At 33.4% G+C, this 14,032-nt stretch overlaps 2 protein-coding genes across 19 annotated transcripts; both read left to right on the forward strand.

The window, feature by feature from the left end:
• The first annotated feature begins 256 nt into the window (after nt 1–256).
• LOC111705774 (Golgi resident protein GCP60) lies at nt 257–8,614 on the forward strand. 16 transcript variants are annotated; one of them, XM_023478424.1, is made up of 14 exons: nt 257–348; nt 448–536; nt 857–930; nt 1,280–1,368; nt 1,702–1,830; nt 2,597–2,743; nt 3,007–3,159; nt 3,795–3,863; nt 4,227–4,322; nt 4,775–4,912; nt 5,546–5,709; nt 6,592–6,723; nt 7,532–7,601; nt 8,290–8,504. In XM_023478424.1, exons 1-14 carry the CDS (start codon nt 268–270, stop codon nt 8,419–8,421), a joined length of 1,563 nt encoding a protein of 520 aa, XP_023334192.1. In that variant the 5' UTR covers nt 257–267; the 3' UTR covers nt 8,422–8,504. The 16 variants fall into 16 exon arrangements, with proteins under 16 accessions (XP_023334192.1, XP_023334191.1, XP_023334194.1 ...); XM_023478423.1 differs by having other exon boundaries at nt 7,532–7,623; nt 8,280–8,494; XM_023478426.1 differs by having other exon boundaries at nt 8,280–8,404.
• Nucleotides 8,615–8,846: 232 nt separating this feature from the next.
• LOC111705780 (AP-1 complex subunit sigma-2) lies at nt 8,847–14,023 on the forward strand. Of its 3 annotated transcripts, XM_023478444.1 has the most exons (8): nt 8,847–8,957; nt 9,206–9,297; nt 9,710–9,841; nt 10,199–10,313; nt 11,287–11,340; nt 11,456–11,485; nt 12,405–12,519; nt 13,093–14,023. In XM_023478444.1, exons 1-7 carry the CDS (start codon nt 8,925–8,927, stop codon nt 12,516–12,518), a joined length of 570 nt encoding a protein of 189 aa, XP_023334212.1. In that variant the 5' UTR covers nt 8,847–8,924; the 3' UTR covers nt 12,519; nt 13,093–14,023. The 3 variants fall into 3 exon arrangements, with proteins under 3 accessions (XP_023334212.1, XP_023334214.1, XP_023334213.1); XM_023478446.1 differs by lacking the exons at nt 11,456–11,485; nt 13,093–14,023 and having other exon boundaries at nt 11,870–12,443; XM_023478445.1 differs by lacking the exon at nt 13,093–14,023 and having other exon boundaries at nt 8,848–8,957; nt 11,456–12,443.
• Nucleotides 14,024–14,032: the final 9 nt, after the last annotated feature.

Here is a 14,032-nt window from a genome sequence, read left to right on the forward strand (position 1 = left end):
GCATTAAGACGATTTTTACCGGGAAACTAAATTTTCGCTGAACAAGTCGACCCACTCCATTTAAAATCTCAAAACCAATCTACGAACATTCCCGTGCTTCTCCCGAGTTCCCCAATCAAAATTTGAGGTAAATCGGTCCAGGGGTGTCTGAGTTATGATTTGACAAACAAACAAACTGACAGACATACAGAGATTATAACCTTATATATATAGATATTAACGTTTCAACATTTTGAATAATTAAATATATTTTTTTTTCAGTGAAAAATGTCGATAGTTGCATCAGAAGAAAATGTGTTTTTACTGGACACGGATCAACTTTATAAGCTTGCTTTGACATACTTTAAGGTTTGTTTATTTTATCCTTTTTGTGTCCAACGTTTTTAGAGTTGATTTTTAATCTTTTATAAAGCATGATTTCGGAACGAATTTTATAAATGTTTTCAGGAGAACGAAGGGAGAAATTTCCACGTTCAGTTTGACGAGAAGTTGTCTCTTGTAGCTCTGACTCAGCAGGCAAACCATGGAAATATCATGTAATGGACTAATTGAATTGTCATGCCTCCATATCCTTTGTTCTACATTTTCCTATCCTCAAGTCATACACCTTCCTATCCTTAGTTCTATTCCTCCCTATCCTTAGTTATATACTATCCTAGTTTTAGTTTTACACCTCCCTATCCTCAGTTCTATACCTCCTTACCCTTAGTTCTATTCCTCCCCATCCTTAATTATATACCTTCCCATCCTTAGTTCTATACCTCCCTATCCTTAGTTCTATACTATCCTAGTTTTAGTTATATACCTCCCTATCCTTAGTTATTTAACTCCTGGTTTTGTACAATCTTTATTTTAGTTCAGCAAACCTTCCTCCGCTGGGAACCCTGGATGTTATCGGGAAACAGAGACGAGCTGCCTGGGCTCTTTTAGGTTAATATTTCTAGTAAACCAGAGACAGCATGGAGCGGATGGTAGTGGGACAAAGCCCCCCCCCCCCCCTCCCTCCATCCCTTCTTGCGAGTTTTTGCAATTTCACTTGCCAAGTTATTGCTGTTACATGGGCCCGTAACTTTCCTCGGATTGAAGAATGACTGTTTTATTTATTCATGCCAAAGCCCTCGAAACGGTTGTCACTGCGATTTATCAAGAATAGGAAAATCAACTTAGATAATTTTAAAAACGAATAAAGTTTAGGAGCTTGATTGATAATCCTTTATACTTAACATTGTGCTTTGTACTAAGGTATTTGGGTTTGCTCTAAGAAACACTTTCATTTCAGGAGATCTGGATAAAATTGAAGCAAAACACAGATTTATTGAGAAACTTCTCACCATAGTGCCAGCCTTCCAACTTTATATTGATCAAAAAGTAAGATTTTAAAAAGAAATCATGTTTCTTTTTTCAATATTTGATTTGAAAAATATATTTATACTTCCTTGATGGTAAAATTCAATTTTCTTAACATTTTATTTTAGAAAAGTCATAAATATTTTGAGAAATAAGAAATAAGATATTAATTNTGAATTTTGTATAAAAGTTAAAAGATTAGAAGTCTTTAATTATACCTCCCCGTCTTTCTTCTAGTAATTAGAAATTATTTTTGCTTGCCCTTATTCGGAACTTCCTGGCTTGGCAGTGGAGTGGTTAAAGTTGAAATATAATCACAAAAACATATTTTTGCACTACTTTTTTTGCACTCAGGCAGCTGAAGAAAAAGAAAGAAAGGAAAGCGAGGAGGAGAAGAATGGAGAAATGTTGGTTAAGGAGAAGGAAAAACAGGAAGCAGAAGTTAGAAAACAGAAAGAGGAAAAAGAGCGAAGAAATATTCAGGTTAGACTAAAATGCATGTCTGCGTATTGAAATATGTTCATTCATTTATGAATTGCTCCCAAATTTTACAGGTTGAAATGTTTAAGAGTAGTGACAGGATCCAAAATATGAAAATGAATACTTTTTTCTGTCTGAAACCTAAAATGTTGACTAATGAGCGTGGTAAAACTACCATGATAATTCAATGATCAAACTACCCAGAGAGTTCAATTTTCAAATAGTTCAAATTTAGCAAAACTAGAAATTCAAGGCGCTTCGCGCCCTTCTTTCTAGCCTTAGAGGGCGCTTCGCGCCCATCTTCTAAATTAATTGTAAACATGTTCTCTTTGTGTACATCGTAAAACTAAACAAAAATAATTTGCGGATTTTTACAAAAAATTTCGCGGATTTTCAAAATTTTAAAAAATTTAATGACGATCGAATTTTGATAGAGACAAATATTTGAAATTTTGATGATTCATAAACCTTCCCTGGGCTCCCTAGATGTCCCACAAAAAATTTGGGCCCGATCGGTTCAGCCGTTTTGACGTTTATTGGATACAAACAAACAAACAGACAAACAAACAGACAGACAAACAAGCCAAATTTATATATAGATTGTGGGAAAAATAATAAGTTAGTTTATAACTATATATATTAATGATCTAAATCACAATTGCCACAAATCACCGCTTCATACCATTTGTGACCCTTTTAATCTAAACTAGAACACTAAATACAAATCTTAAATTTAAAACGCGTAGTTTTGAGACTATTTGTATTTCAGGATATATTGAACAAGCAGACGTTTAGTCAGTTTAAAGTGTACGCAGAGCAGCAGTATCCAGATAATCCAGACCAGCAAGCTGTTCTTATTAAACAGCTGCAGGAACAGCATTTCTACCAGTACATGCAGCAGCTTCATCAGCAGCAGGTACAAAGATAATATTATATATATATATAATATCCATAGACATAGTGTTTCGTCCTATTAGGACTCATCAGTATGGCTCCAATCATCAGATATATATAATATATTTTTTAGCTCTTCGCATTTATATATATATATATATATATATATATATCAAAATGAGACTTGAGGACATTTAAAATCATTGCAAAACCTCTGAATTGATGTTCAAGAATTCATCAGTTTGAAAATTCGAGAAAAATCGTTCTTTTAAAATTTTCCATCAGGCTGTGTCATCCCAAGACCAAGAATCAGAAACCTCAAACCAAGGGGAGGAATCAAATCACGTGACCTGCGAGCATGCGCATGAACCGGAAGAACACTTACTCTGTAATCATGCGGCGCACGAGCTCGAGGGGTTAATGCATGGAGAAGACAAGGTTGGAAATAGAAATATTTATTCTTATCTTCTTAGTTTAATCTTTGTTTCTTGATTGTTTAATTTCTAGGGTATGCTGAACGTGATGAAATATAAGTTTCAAAGACTTTGTATTCTTCCGGACTCTCACCATAAAATATTAATTTTTCCACAATTCCTTCCACTCCTTTTCTTTCTTTTTCTTTTTGTATCCATGCTTTGCCTTGATATATTATTTTTAAAGTAATGCAAAAATTTATCGAGGGGGGGGGGGTTAAAAATGTTTTTTTTTTATGTTTTAAGTCATAATATAAATTCATTTTCTTTCCTCTGTAAGAAATCTGTTTATGATATTTAAATACATACTATTTACGTCAGCAAATTTTAATCAGATTTCATATCTTTAAAAAGATTTTATTACAAGAATAAAAACATGCAATGCGGGCAAAAAAAAGGCAGCAAGTGGAGCCTTTCTAACAAATCAATAGTTTTTCTTTAATTTAAAGGAGACATTTGTAAATGAATGAATATTGAAAGAGGGGGGAGGGTTCTTATCCCCCAATCTAAAGAAATCTTTGAAAATCATTTGCTAAGGAGGGCTTATTCTTTAATTTTAATTCTGCTAAAAAAAATAAGAATTATAACAAAATATTAAAGGTTGATGGACTGGAGAGATCGGAACTAGAAACCAGTCTTTCTAATCTTCATTTACATCAGGAGGTCCAGGTAATACAAAATGTTGCAGTACTTTTTTGTTCACAATTTAACTTCAATTGTATGTTAATTATATGAAAAATAACCTCACCTAATATGTCACAGTTAAATACTCCAAACCCTTATTCTTTCCAATCAACCTACCCTTTAATCAGTTCTTATTTCTTCTCCATTTCACAGTAGGAAACCTTATGAGTTTTGATGCTTAGCAACGACAGTGTACGTTCATTAATCTTTACTCGGTTGTATTTGATACTACATTCTCCACGAATGGAGGACAATAATTCACTTTTCCTATTTTGTCCAAATAAATTGACAAACATTTAACTTTCTTAATTTTAAGTTTTTTATGACAAAATTTCATTTGATTAACAGGAAATCGAAGCCGAAGAAGCCTCTATGTGGACTAGGAAGGATATAAATGAGTTTAAAGAAACTATCTCTAGGGAGGAAGGAGATGCCATAATCAAGGTAAAAATAGTTAATTCAGCGGAAAATATTTTTTTTAGAACTTTTGAGGATTAATGTTTTTCCATTTAATTTAAGTAATTCCTGCGGAGTATGGCCTCAACGGAATGTTTGAAGAGAATTAAATTAATCTGTCTGCATCAATAACCCGAGATTTACAACAATTTCTGACCTCAGAAACCTTTGCTTTGATAAACTTGTTTTATAAAAGGGTTGGATCCTTATAGAACAAGCATTTATAACTACCGGAAGTTCTTTACATATGACGGCCTGAAGGTTTAATTTGGACTTGAGTGCTACTTGTAGTTTTTATAATTTACATGATCTAGAAAATCTACTGGTAAGTGTGCGACTGCAGAAAACTATGAATTTAAAAAAGACTTCTTAAATTCAGTGCAGTCGTCTCGGAAGTCTCATTCTTTGTGGGTAACCCTGTGGTACAATCTACTGTTTAGATTGGACACGGAGAGACAGTGACTGTCCGTGTGCCGACTCACAAGGACGGTAAGAGTCTGTACTGGGAGTTTGCCACGGACGGATACGATGTAGGGTTCGGTCTGTTTTTTGAGTGGGTTGAGGCGGAGGATACTCAGGTATACCGATACAATAAACCAGGGCGGACTAAGGATACTCAGGTTTATCGATACATTAAACCAGGGCGAACGGAGGATACTCAGGTATACCGATACATTAAACCAGGGCGGACGGAGGATACTCAGGTATACCGATTACCAATACATTAAACCAGGGCGGACGGAACTCGGGTATACTGATACATTAAACCAGGGCGGACGGAGGATACTCAGGTATACCGATACATTAAACAAGGGCGGACGGAGGATACTCAGGTATACCGATACATTAAACAAGGGCGGACGGAGGATACTCAGGTATACCTATACATTAAACCAGGGCGGACGGAACTCAGGTATACCGATACATTAAACCAGGGCGGACGGAGGATACTCAGGTATACCGATATATTAAACCAGGGCGGAGGATACTCAGGTATACCGATACATTAAACCAGGGCAGAGGATACTCAGGTATACCAATACATTAAACCAGGGTGGACGGAGGATACTCAGGTAATCCGATACATTAAACCCGGGCGGAGGATACTCACTACTCACTACTCAGGTATACCGATACTTGAATAAACCGCTAGAGAGGGTAACCGACTGAGCGTGTAATGAACAGCCTTAAAACACTAGTTTTGAACTAAGGTGACCGTGCATATATCTGACAGCGAGGATGAGGAGGAGGAGGAGGATTTCGGAAGTGATGATGAGGAAGTAGGGATTGGAGGAGAAGGATTAGATCCTGAGTCTGGGAAGAAGTCCTATGTAGATAACGGACCTCCCACAACATGCATTGTCCCGATATACAGGTAGGTTTCAACTGTTTCAACTTGGGAATACATTATTTTATTTACTTTTTTTTAGGGGGGGGGGAGGGTAGATTTTTTAATTATTTATAACTACTTTACAGGGAAGTTTAGGGATTTTACTTTACTAAGAGTTTCCAGGACTTCTGTCGTTGTTAAGCAAAACCCCCTTTTTGTTTTTGTTTATATTATAATGTATTTTGTTGTCGTCTTCTCCTGTTATGTTCGGACCCCGCCCTTCTTTTGATAAAGTTCAACTTCCTTTGATTAAAGGGACTGTAAAGGAAAAATGAAAGAGGGTATAGAAAGCTAATCACTTTAGCTCTTGATCCCGACCCATGTAAGTAATGTCTGATTTTTCTGTCTCGAGAAATTGATATAAAACTTTCAAATTTATACGAAAATTCATATATAAACAATTTAGTATAGAAATGGTAGATTTAAACAGATCATATTTAGCAAATATACAACCAATTTAAAAATGAAGATATCCCAGAGAAACATAATTGTAACTTAGGTTTTCTCCAATTATCATTTTTTATAATTTTATTTTTATTTTTAATAGATATAATTGATAATATTATTTAGAAGTCCGTTTGTCGTCATCAGAACTCCCACCAATGGTAGTGTAGTATACTGGTCACATGATACAGAAAGAAACACGTGACCAGTATACTGTGCCCTCATTGTATATATATATATGAATTTTCGTTTAAATTTGACACAGTTTTTTATCAATTTCTCGAGGCAGTAACATCAGATATAACTTACATGGGTCGCGATCAAGAGCTAAAGTGAATAGCTTTCAGCCTATACCCCCTTTTATTTTTTCTTTACAGTCCTTTTAAGGACGACATATTTAATAAGAAATCAACTATTTTATAGACGGGATTGCCACGAGGAAGTATATGCTGGTTCCCATAACTATCCGGCCCAAGGAGTTTATCTTCTCAAGTTCGATAATACATTCTCCTTGTGGAGATCTAAAACATTATACTATAGGGTGTACTATACTAGGTAGATAAGTACTATACTAGGTAGATAAGTACTAGGTAGATAAGTACGTGTATGTACTGTACTGTAGACAGGTAATTTTAAATTCCGCATTATTCAGTACTGTTAGTTATAACGTGTAGTTTAATTTACTCAATGAGAATAAAATTAAGGAGAGATGAATCGGCCATGTTTAGATTTTACTGTGATGTATTAGGACAGATTAGTGGTGTTGTAAACAATAATAACGCTAGGAAGTCCTGGGTATGGAATGTGTGTGAGAAATACCTTTTTTGCAACAGAACTACTTTTACAGATGTCCTAATACACCACAGTACACACTACACAGTAAACAACCTGAAATGTTCCTCCTTATTTCTATTACTTGAGTTTCTCTGGTAAACCAAAGGATATATATTTACGTTTTTAGGATCGTCTTTTTATAGCTTAAAGGAACTATCGGTGCAATTTTAAGTATCCCTTTATTTAAGGAGTCGAAGGGAAAAATTTATTATTCCGAAAATTTATTTTTTTCGATTCGGTTTCTCACTAGAGTGACTTGCAGCAGAAAAATGAAGGATTTTAAGAAAAATTTAAGATTTAGAGAATGTTAGGTTACTAAACTTAGATATTTAATTATGTAAATATAAAATTTGATTGGTCGATTTCGTTAATTTTACAACGTTTTAAATTATAAATTTCTAAATGGATCAAAACTTCATTTGTTATGATCTAAAAACATGGTATTTATTGACAGAAAACGTAGAACTTGTTGTTCTGGTAGTTAAGAATGTTAATTTCTATTACAGAACAATTATGTAAAATGACAAAGAAATTTGTCAAATCTTCCATTTTCAATGTTAAACTTAATTTATCTCCCATCTCCTCCAAAACTTCTAGTTGTAAAACCATTTTTAAAACCTAGTTATTTCTACAATGTATAAGTTGTCTACGTGTATGTTGTATAGTGTACAATGTACATGAGCAGTGTGAAGTTTCCGCTTGGGGAATTTTTTACAAATTTTAAAAATATTACGCATTATTTATCTCATGATCCGCCATTAGAAAATTGCATTAACATGCTGTGATAAAAATTTCCGCTAGTCAAGATTTCAAGCATAATAAGTTCTTCATTATGATTTTAACTCTTATTATTATTTCTTTCTCTTTCTTCCTAACAAGCTGTTGTTTTTTTCCGATTGTTTTTATCTCAGGTTCTATATTTGTCTATATTTTATAGTTTTGGGGAAAAGGCATATATTCATTTGTGGATTCTAATTTTTAATTTTATCTAAAGCATTTCCTCAAAATGTTATGCCTCCTGGAGAAGAGAGACATATAAATTTGGCCCATTTGCTGAAGAAAAATTTTAAACTTTGTTTATTTTTGTCTTTTCACTATAAAAGATGAGGGGGGGGGGGGGCTTATTGATATCATATGTAAACCGAAACAGAGCTTAACTTTAAAAAGTCGTACACAAATTCCGCTTTAGTCCAAATGGAAAATTATAAATTCAATATTTTTAAATTTTTGGTTTTCTTTTGCGGGTAGAAATAATTGAGGTTTGATTCGCAAATCAGAATTATTTAGCATTCTCCCAATTCAATATTGTCAAATATTAAATGTATTGTACATAAAATTGTTCCAAGTGAACAAACATCTTTCAATTATTTATACAAATCTTACCCTGACAAGAGTTATCAAATTCTAGAAAATTTATAAAATTTCGAGAGAAAAAGAAAAAAACTACTAGGATGTTGACAGTATGTAAAGTTTTGTATTATAATTATGTTATGCCCTTGTTGTGATAGTTTAATTGTTATTGTTCAATGTGTTAACAGAATGTAACCATTTTTGGAATTAATTCATGACCTGAAAATCATTATTTCAATCAGTATTTAAAAATTTTTTTGTCAAAAATGGTCGAAATTAAATTCTTGATTGAAAAACTACACTAACGTTTTTATTCATCACCCCTGCTCTTAATAGGAAAAATATCAACATATCCAAAAAGTTGATATTCATTAATTCAATTCCTAATTTTCACTTTTCTTTCTAAAATCATATTTTGAAAGAAGATTAAAAGTTTCTCACGAATATTTTGCCCGAATTTGTGTAAATTGCACTATTATAGTTGTGTATTATGTTTCAGAATAAAAATGAAGCTAAAGCTCTAAGTTACGTTAGGTTTAAAAAGAAGATCAATAAACGAGAAATATTTCAAGATGATTCATTTTATTCTGTTGTTTAGTAGACAGGTAGAATACCTTAAACTGACTGACTGACTGACTGACTGACTGACTGACTGTTAATTGATGGATGTATTACAAGGTTGATTGATAGGTAGTTTATTTATTGTTTATTAAATGGTTGATTGATTAGTTGGTTGGTTCATTATTGGTTGGTTGATTGATTGATTGATTGATTGATTGATTGATTGATTGATAATGGGCTGATTGATTAATTGGTTACTTAAGTAATTGGTGAATTGATGATATTTGTCTAGGGTAAGCTGAGACTGCAGAAATGGTATGAAGCTAGAGAAACATCAGAGAAGAAGAAAATAGTTCGTGATCTTACATCAACCATTCTTTCAAGGTTTAATATATTCAGTTCATGATCTTACATCAACCATTCTTTCAAGGTTTAATATATTCAGTTCATGATCTTACATCCACCATTCTTTCAAGGTTTAATATATTCAGTTCATTATCCTACTTTCCCCATTCTTTCAAGGTTAAATAAATTCAGTTCATGATCTTACATTCACCATTTTTTCAAGGCTTAATAAATTCAGTTCATGATCTTACATCCACCATTCTTTCAAGGTTTAATATATTCAGTTCATGATCTTACATTCACCATTCTTTCAAGGTTTAATAAATTCAGTTCATGATCTTACATTAACCATTCTTTCAAGGTTTAATATATTCAGTTCATGATCCTACATTCACTATTCTGTTAAGTTTCATATATTCAGATATTGAAAGATACAAAAATATTTGTTAAGGAAGCCTAAGATGTCAAATTTTATTGAGTATCGTGATCTACAGATAGTGTACAAGAGGTACGCCAGCCTCTTCTTTTGCTTCGCAATAGACAGGGAGGATAACGAGCTGGGAGCCCTCGAGGTCATCCATAGGTAATACACTATATATGGTTAGTATTGAAAAATGCCTTTAATTCGATTCTTTCAAATTCAACGAAAAAAATCGATAACAGAACAATAGTTGAAGTTAAAGATGGGGTGCGATGTGAAGTACACTAAATATGGGTTTAAAAGACAGGGAGGATAACGATCCAGGAGCCCTCGAGGTCATTCATAGATGATACACTATAGACTCGGGGGCAATATACAGAGATGACAATGTCACATGGGTGCAACATAGTTAAGGGGAAGGTAAATATTTAGCAAAAATTGGTGGTCACTTCTTTTAGGCAATTGATTAAGTCAATTATTCAACTTTACACGTGGAGTAGTAAGATATGATATTACTAGGTATGTTGAGGTGCTGGATAAATATTTTGGATCTGTTTGTGAGCTAGATATCATCTTTAACTTCGAGAAAGCTTATTTCATTCTTGACGAGCTTATACTAGGCGGAGAATTGCAGGTAATTTAGATTTAAAAGTGCCATAAACAATTCACAACGATACCTTTCAACGTTATCTAAAAACCGAGGATGGAGATATCTTTGTTGTTCTTTCTGACAATTGAACATCTTCGATTCTGGCTTTTCTAGAAAGCAACTAATGGAGATCTACAGCACAGAGGTGTAAACTGTATGGGCTATGGCACAATACTAATCTATATATAAATTTGGCTTGTTTGTCTGTTTGTCTGTTTGTCTGTCTGTTTGTCTGTTTGTCTGTCTGTCTGTCTGTATCCAATAAACGTCAAAACTGCTGAACTGATCGGGCCCAAATTTTTTTCTGGGACATCACGTGACCACGTTGAAGGTTTGTGAATGATAAAAATTTTAAAAAAATGTGTTTTAAAGGTTTTTAATTTTGTAAAAAAAAATTAAATTCTTGAAAATCCGCGAATTTTTTTTTTAAATCTCCAAAAAAATCCTTCTTTGTTTTAAAATGTAAACAAAAAGAACATGTTCACAATTTAAATAGAAGATGGGCGCTTCGCGCCCTAAACCCAAGTAGAGATATACTTTAATCTAGACAAGGCATTACAAATTATGTATTCCAACTTAAAGCCTGACACTCCCCTAAACCCCACAATTTATTAGATCAGAGTACTGCAGATCACTGTCTTCAACGTTTTAGATTGTTTTTAGATTTATTAAGACCTGAGCTGGAAACTTTTGTGTTGGATAATCCATAATTTGAGAACCAATTCTTAATCTCTTCATTTTATTCATCCCTATTAAAGGTTAAATTAATCTGAAGATTAACAAAAGATCGAGATAAAGCATTGATCTCGATATCCACAATACAAAAGTTCCCAGCTCTGGCTAGGTTATTTATTCATCAAAATCAAAGGTTTTACCAAAAAGTTGTTATCTATGTACTTGAATATTTTATTTTAAAAGATGAAAATGTCTGTTAAATGTTTTAAAATTGTATTTTTAGGAAACCAGTAAAAAAGCTGTTCTTTCGCAAATAGAGATGGCGGATAAATTTCAGGAATATGTTGTTTTATTTTCTTAAACTTAGAGAGTTTTATGACTGCGGTCATTTTTAGAAAAGCTTTTTTTCCCTGTTGATTAGAGTTTAAGTAAAGACAACATCATGGTCATAGGAGGAGGAAATCATCGAGCTTGCGCTGAAGGATATAGGACTTATTTAACTTCAAAAGTTCACAACTGAAGGATATAGGACTTATTTAACTTCAAAAGTTCACAACTGAAGGATATAGGACTTATTTAACTTCAAGAGTTCACAACTGAAGGATATAAGACTTATTTAACTTCAAAAGTTCACAACTGAAGGATATAGGAATTATTTAACTTCAAAAGTTCACAACTGAAGGATATAGGACTTGTTTAACTTCAAAAGTTCGCAAACAAAAGGGATGAGGACTTATTTATATATTTAACTTGGCGACTGAAGTATATAGGACTTAAATAACATTACAATTGAAGGGCATAGGACTTTTACAACCTCACAACTGAAACTATAAATTGAATTTTAAGAAAAGACAACATGGTCATAGGAGGAGGAAATCATCGAGCTTGCACTGAAGGGTGCGGGACCTGTATGACTTCACAACTGAAGGATATAGGAATTATATAACTTTACAACTGAAGAATATAGGACTTAAATAACTTTACAACTGAAGAATATAGGACTTATATAACTTCACTATTGAAGGACATAGGACTTATACAACTTCACCATTGAAGGACATAGGACTTTTATAACTTCACCATTGAAGGACATAGGACTCACATAACTTCACAATTGAAGGATATAGGGTTTATACAACTTCACCATTGAAGGACAAAGGACTCACATAACTTCACATTTGAAGGATATAGGGTTTATACAACTTCACAACTGAAAGTTATAGGACTTGTATAACTTCACAGTTGAAGGATATAGGACTTACAAAACTTCACAACTCAAGCATATAGAACTTATATAACTTCACACCTGAAGGATATAGAACTTGTATAACTTCACAACTGAAGAATATTGGACTTATATAACTTTACAAATGAAGAAAATAAGACCTTTCCAACTTTAAGCCTGAAGGACATGGGACTAAGATAATGACCAATAGAATACAAGCAACAACAGTCTACCCTCAAGGGCAACATTTCAATATTTTGACATATCAAATATTCATTGTTTCGAGTTAAAGTAAATAAGATTTAAATATCTTAAGATGATTTTACTCTCTTCAAGATTATTTTAGTGTTTTATTAAATATTGCTCAATTTTATTTTTAAATGCATTTTAAACTTCTCACAAGTTTTCTGTTAACTAAGATGCACCTTGAACTCCGTATACAATTTGTAATTTGCAATTCTACAATTTGTACAATTATCACTTTTCTAGTGTGGCAATATAGCAGTTTTGAATTTTGTATTGTATTTATAGTTCTAAAGGGATATTTCTAAATAACATTTTTGTAGTTTTTGTTAAATACCTTGATTGTTAGTTTATTTCGGAATTTCTCCGTGTTCCGACCCTAAAAATAATTTATTCTTCATTTTCTAAAATTTCAGGGAGTGAGTTTTTTTATTAGGGGAGGGGGAGGGGATGTGATTTTTCACTTAACCATTAGAATTTTAGTATTAATATAATCCGTCCACTGAACTTTCACCGCTTCTCCCGACCCATTTTGATACTTTGGGTCGGGGTTTTGATGAGCAACTTTATCAATCGGAATGTTCTTTTAACATCTCTGTGTTAAAATATGTGATTTTTTAGTCAATGTTTAGTGATTTATGATTGGATTAGCCCGAAATATTTTTCTTATGATCATTTGATTAAAGTAAGATGATAAGCAGTGTTTATTTTATTCCGGTTTTTATGATAGTTCCGGTCTTAAGAAAGTTTCCCGTTTTTAGCAAGGTTCTGGTGAAGAGGATAGTTCCGGTCTTGAGGAAGGTTCCGGTCTTGAGGTAGGTTCCGGTCTTGAGGATAGTTCCGGTCTTGAGGAAGGTTCCGGTCTTGAGGAAGGTTCAGGTCTTGAGGAAGATTCTGGATTTAAAGATATTTCCAATCTTAAGGATATTTCCAATCTTGAGAAAGGTTCCGGTCTTAATGATATTTCCGGTCTTGAAGGTTCCGGTCTTAATGAATATGCTGGTCTTGTGGAAGGTTCCGGTCTTGAGGATATTTCCAGTCGTGAGGATATTTCCGGTCTTGTGGATATTTCCGGTCTTGGGGATATTTCCGGTCTTTTGGATATTTCCGGTCTTGAGGATATTTCCGAGCTTGAGGATATCTCCGGTGTAAAATCGGATGGTTTCGGCTTCTGGATGGTTCCGGTCTTCAGGATGGTTCCTGTCTTCATGATGGTTCCGGTCTTTAGGAAGGATCTGGTCTTAGGACAGTTTCCTGTTTAAGGATACTTAAGGTCTTTCGGTCTCGATCAATCTTCCGGTTTTAGAAAATGTTTCGGTTTAAAGGATGGTTCCGGTCTTAAGAATAATTCAACTGCAAAGTGTTCAACTATTCAATTTCATTAAGAATCTTGTTTGTGCTTTGCTTAAATAAGAATTTTAATTTTTGTCTTCTGAGTTTAGGCCTCAACTTTTTATAGATTTATTTGTTTATTTAGTTTTAACCATGTCTTTATTTTGTAATTTGTATGAATATAATAGTTGTATTACTATTAAAGTTTAACTAAACACTAGATCTGCTC

This window comes from Eurytemora carolleeae, unplaced genomic scaffold (assembly GCF_000591075.1).
Source record: "Eurytemora carolleeae unplaced genomic scaffold, Eaff_2.0 scaffold616, whole genome shotgun sequence".
In the NCBI taxonomy this organism is placed as follows: domain Eukaryota; kingdom Metazoa; phylum Arthropoda; class Copepoda; order Calanoida; family Temoridae; genus Eurytemora; species Eurytemora carolleeae.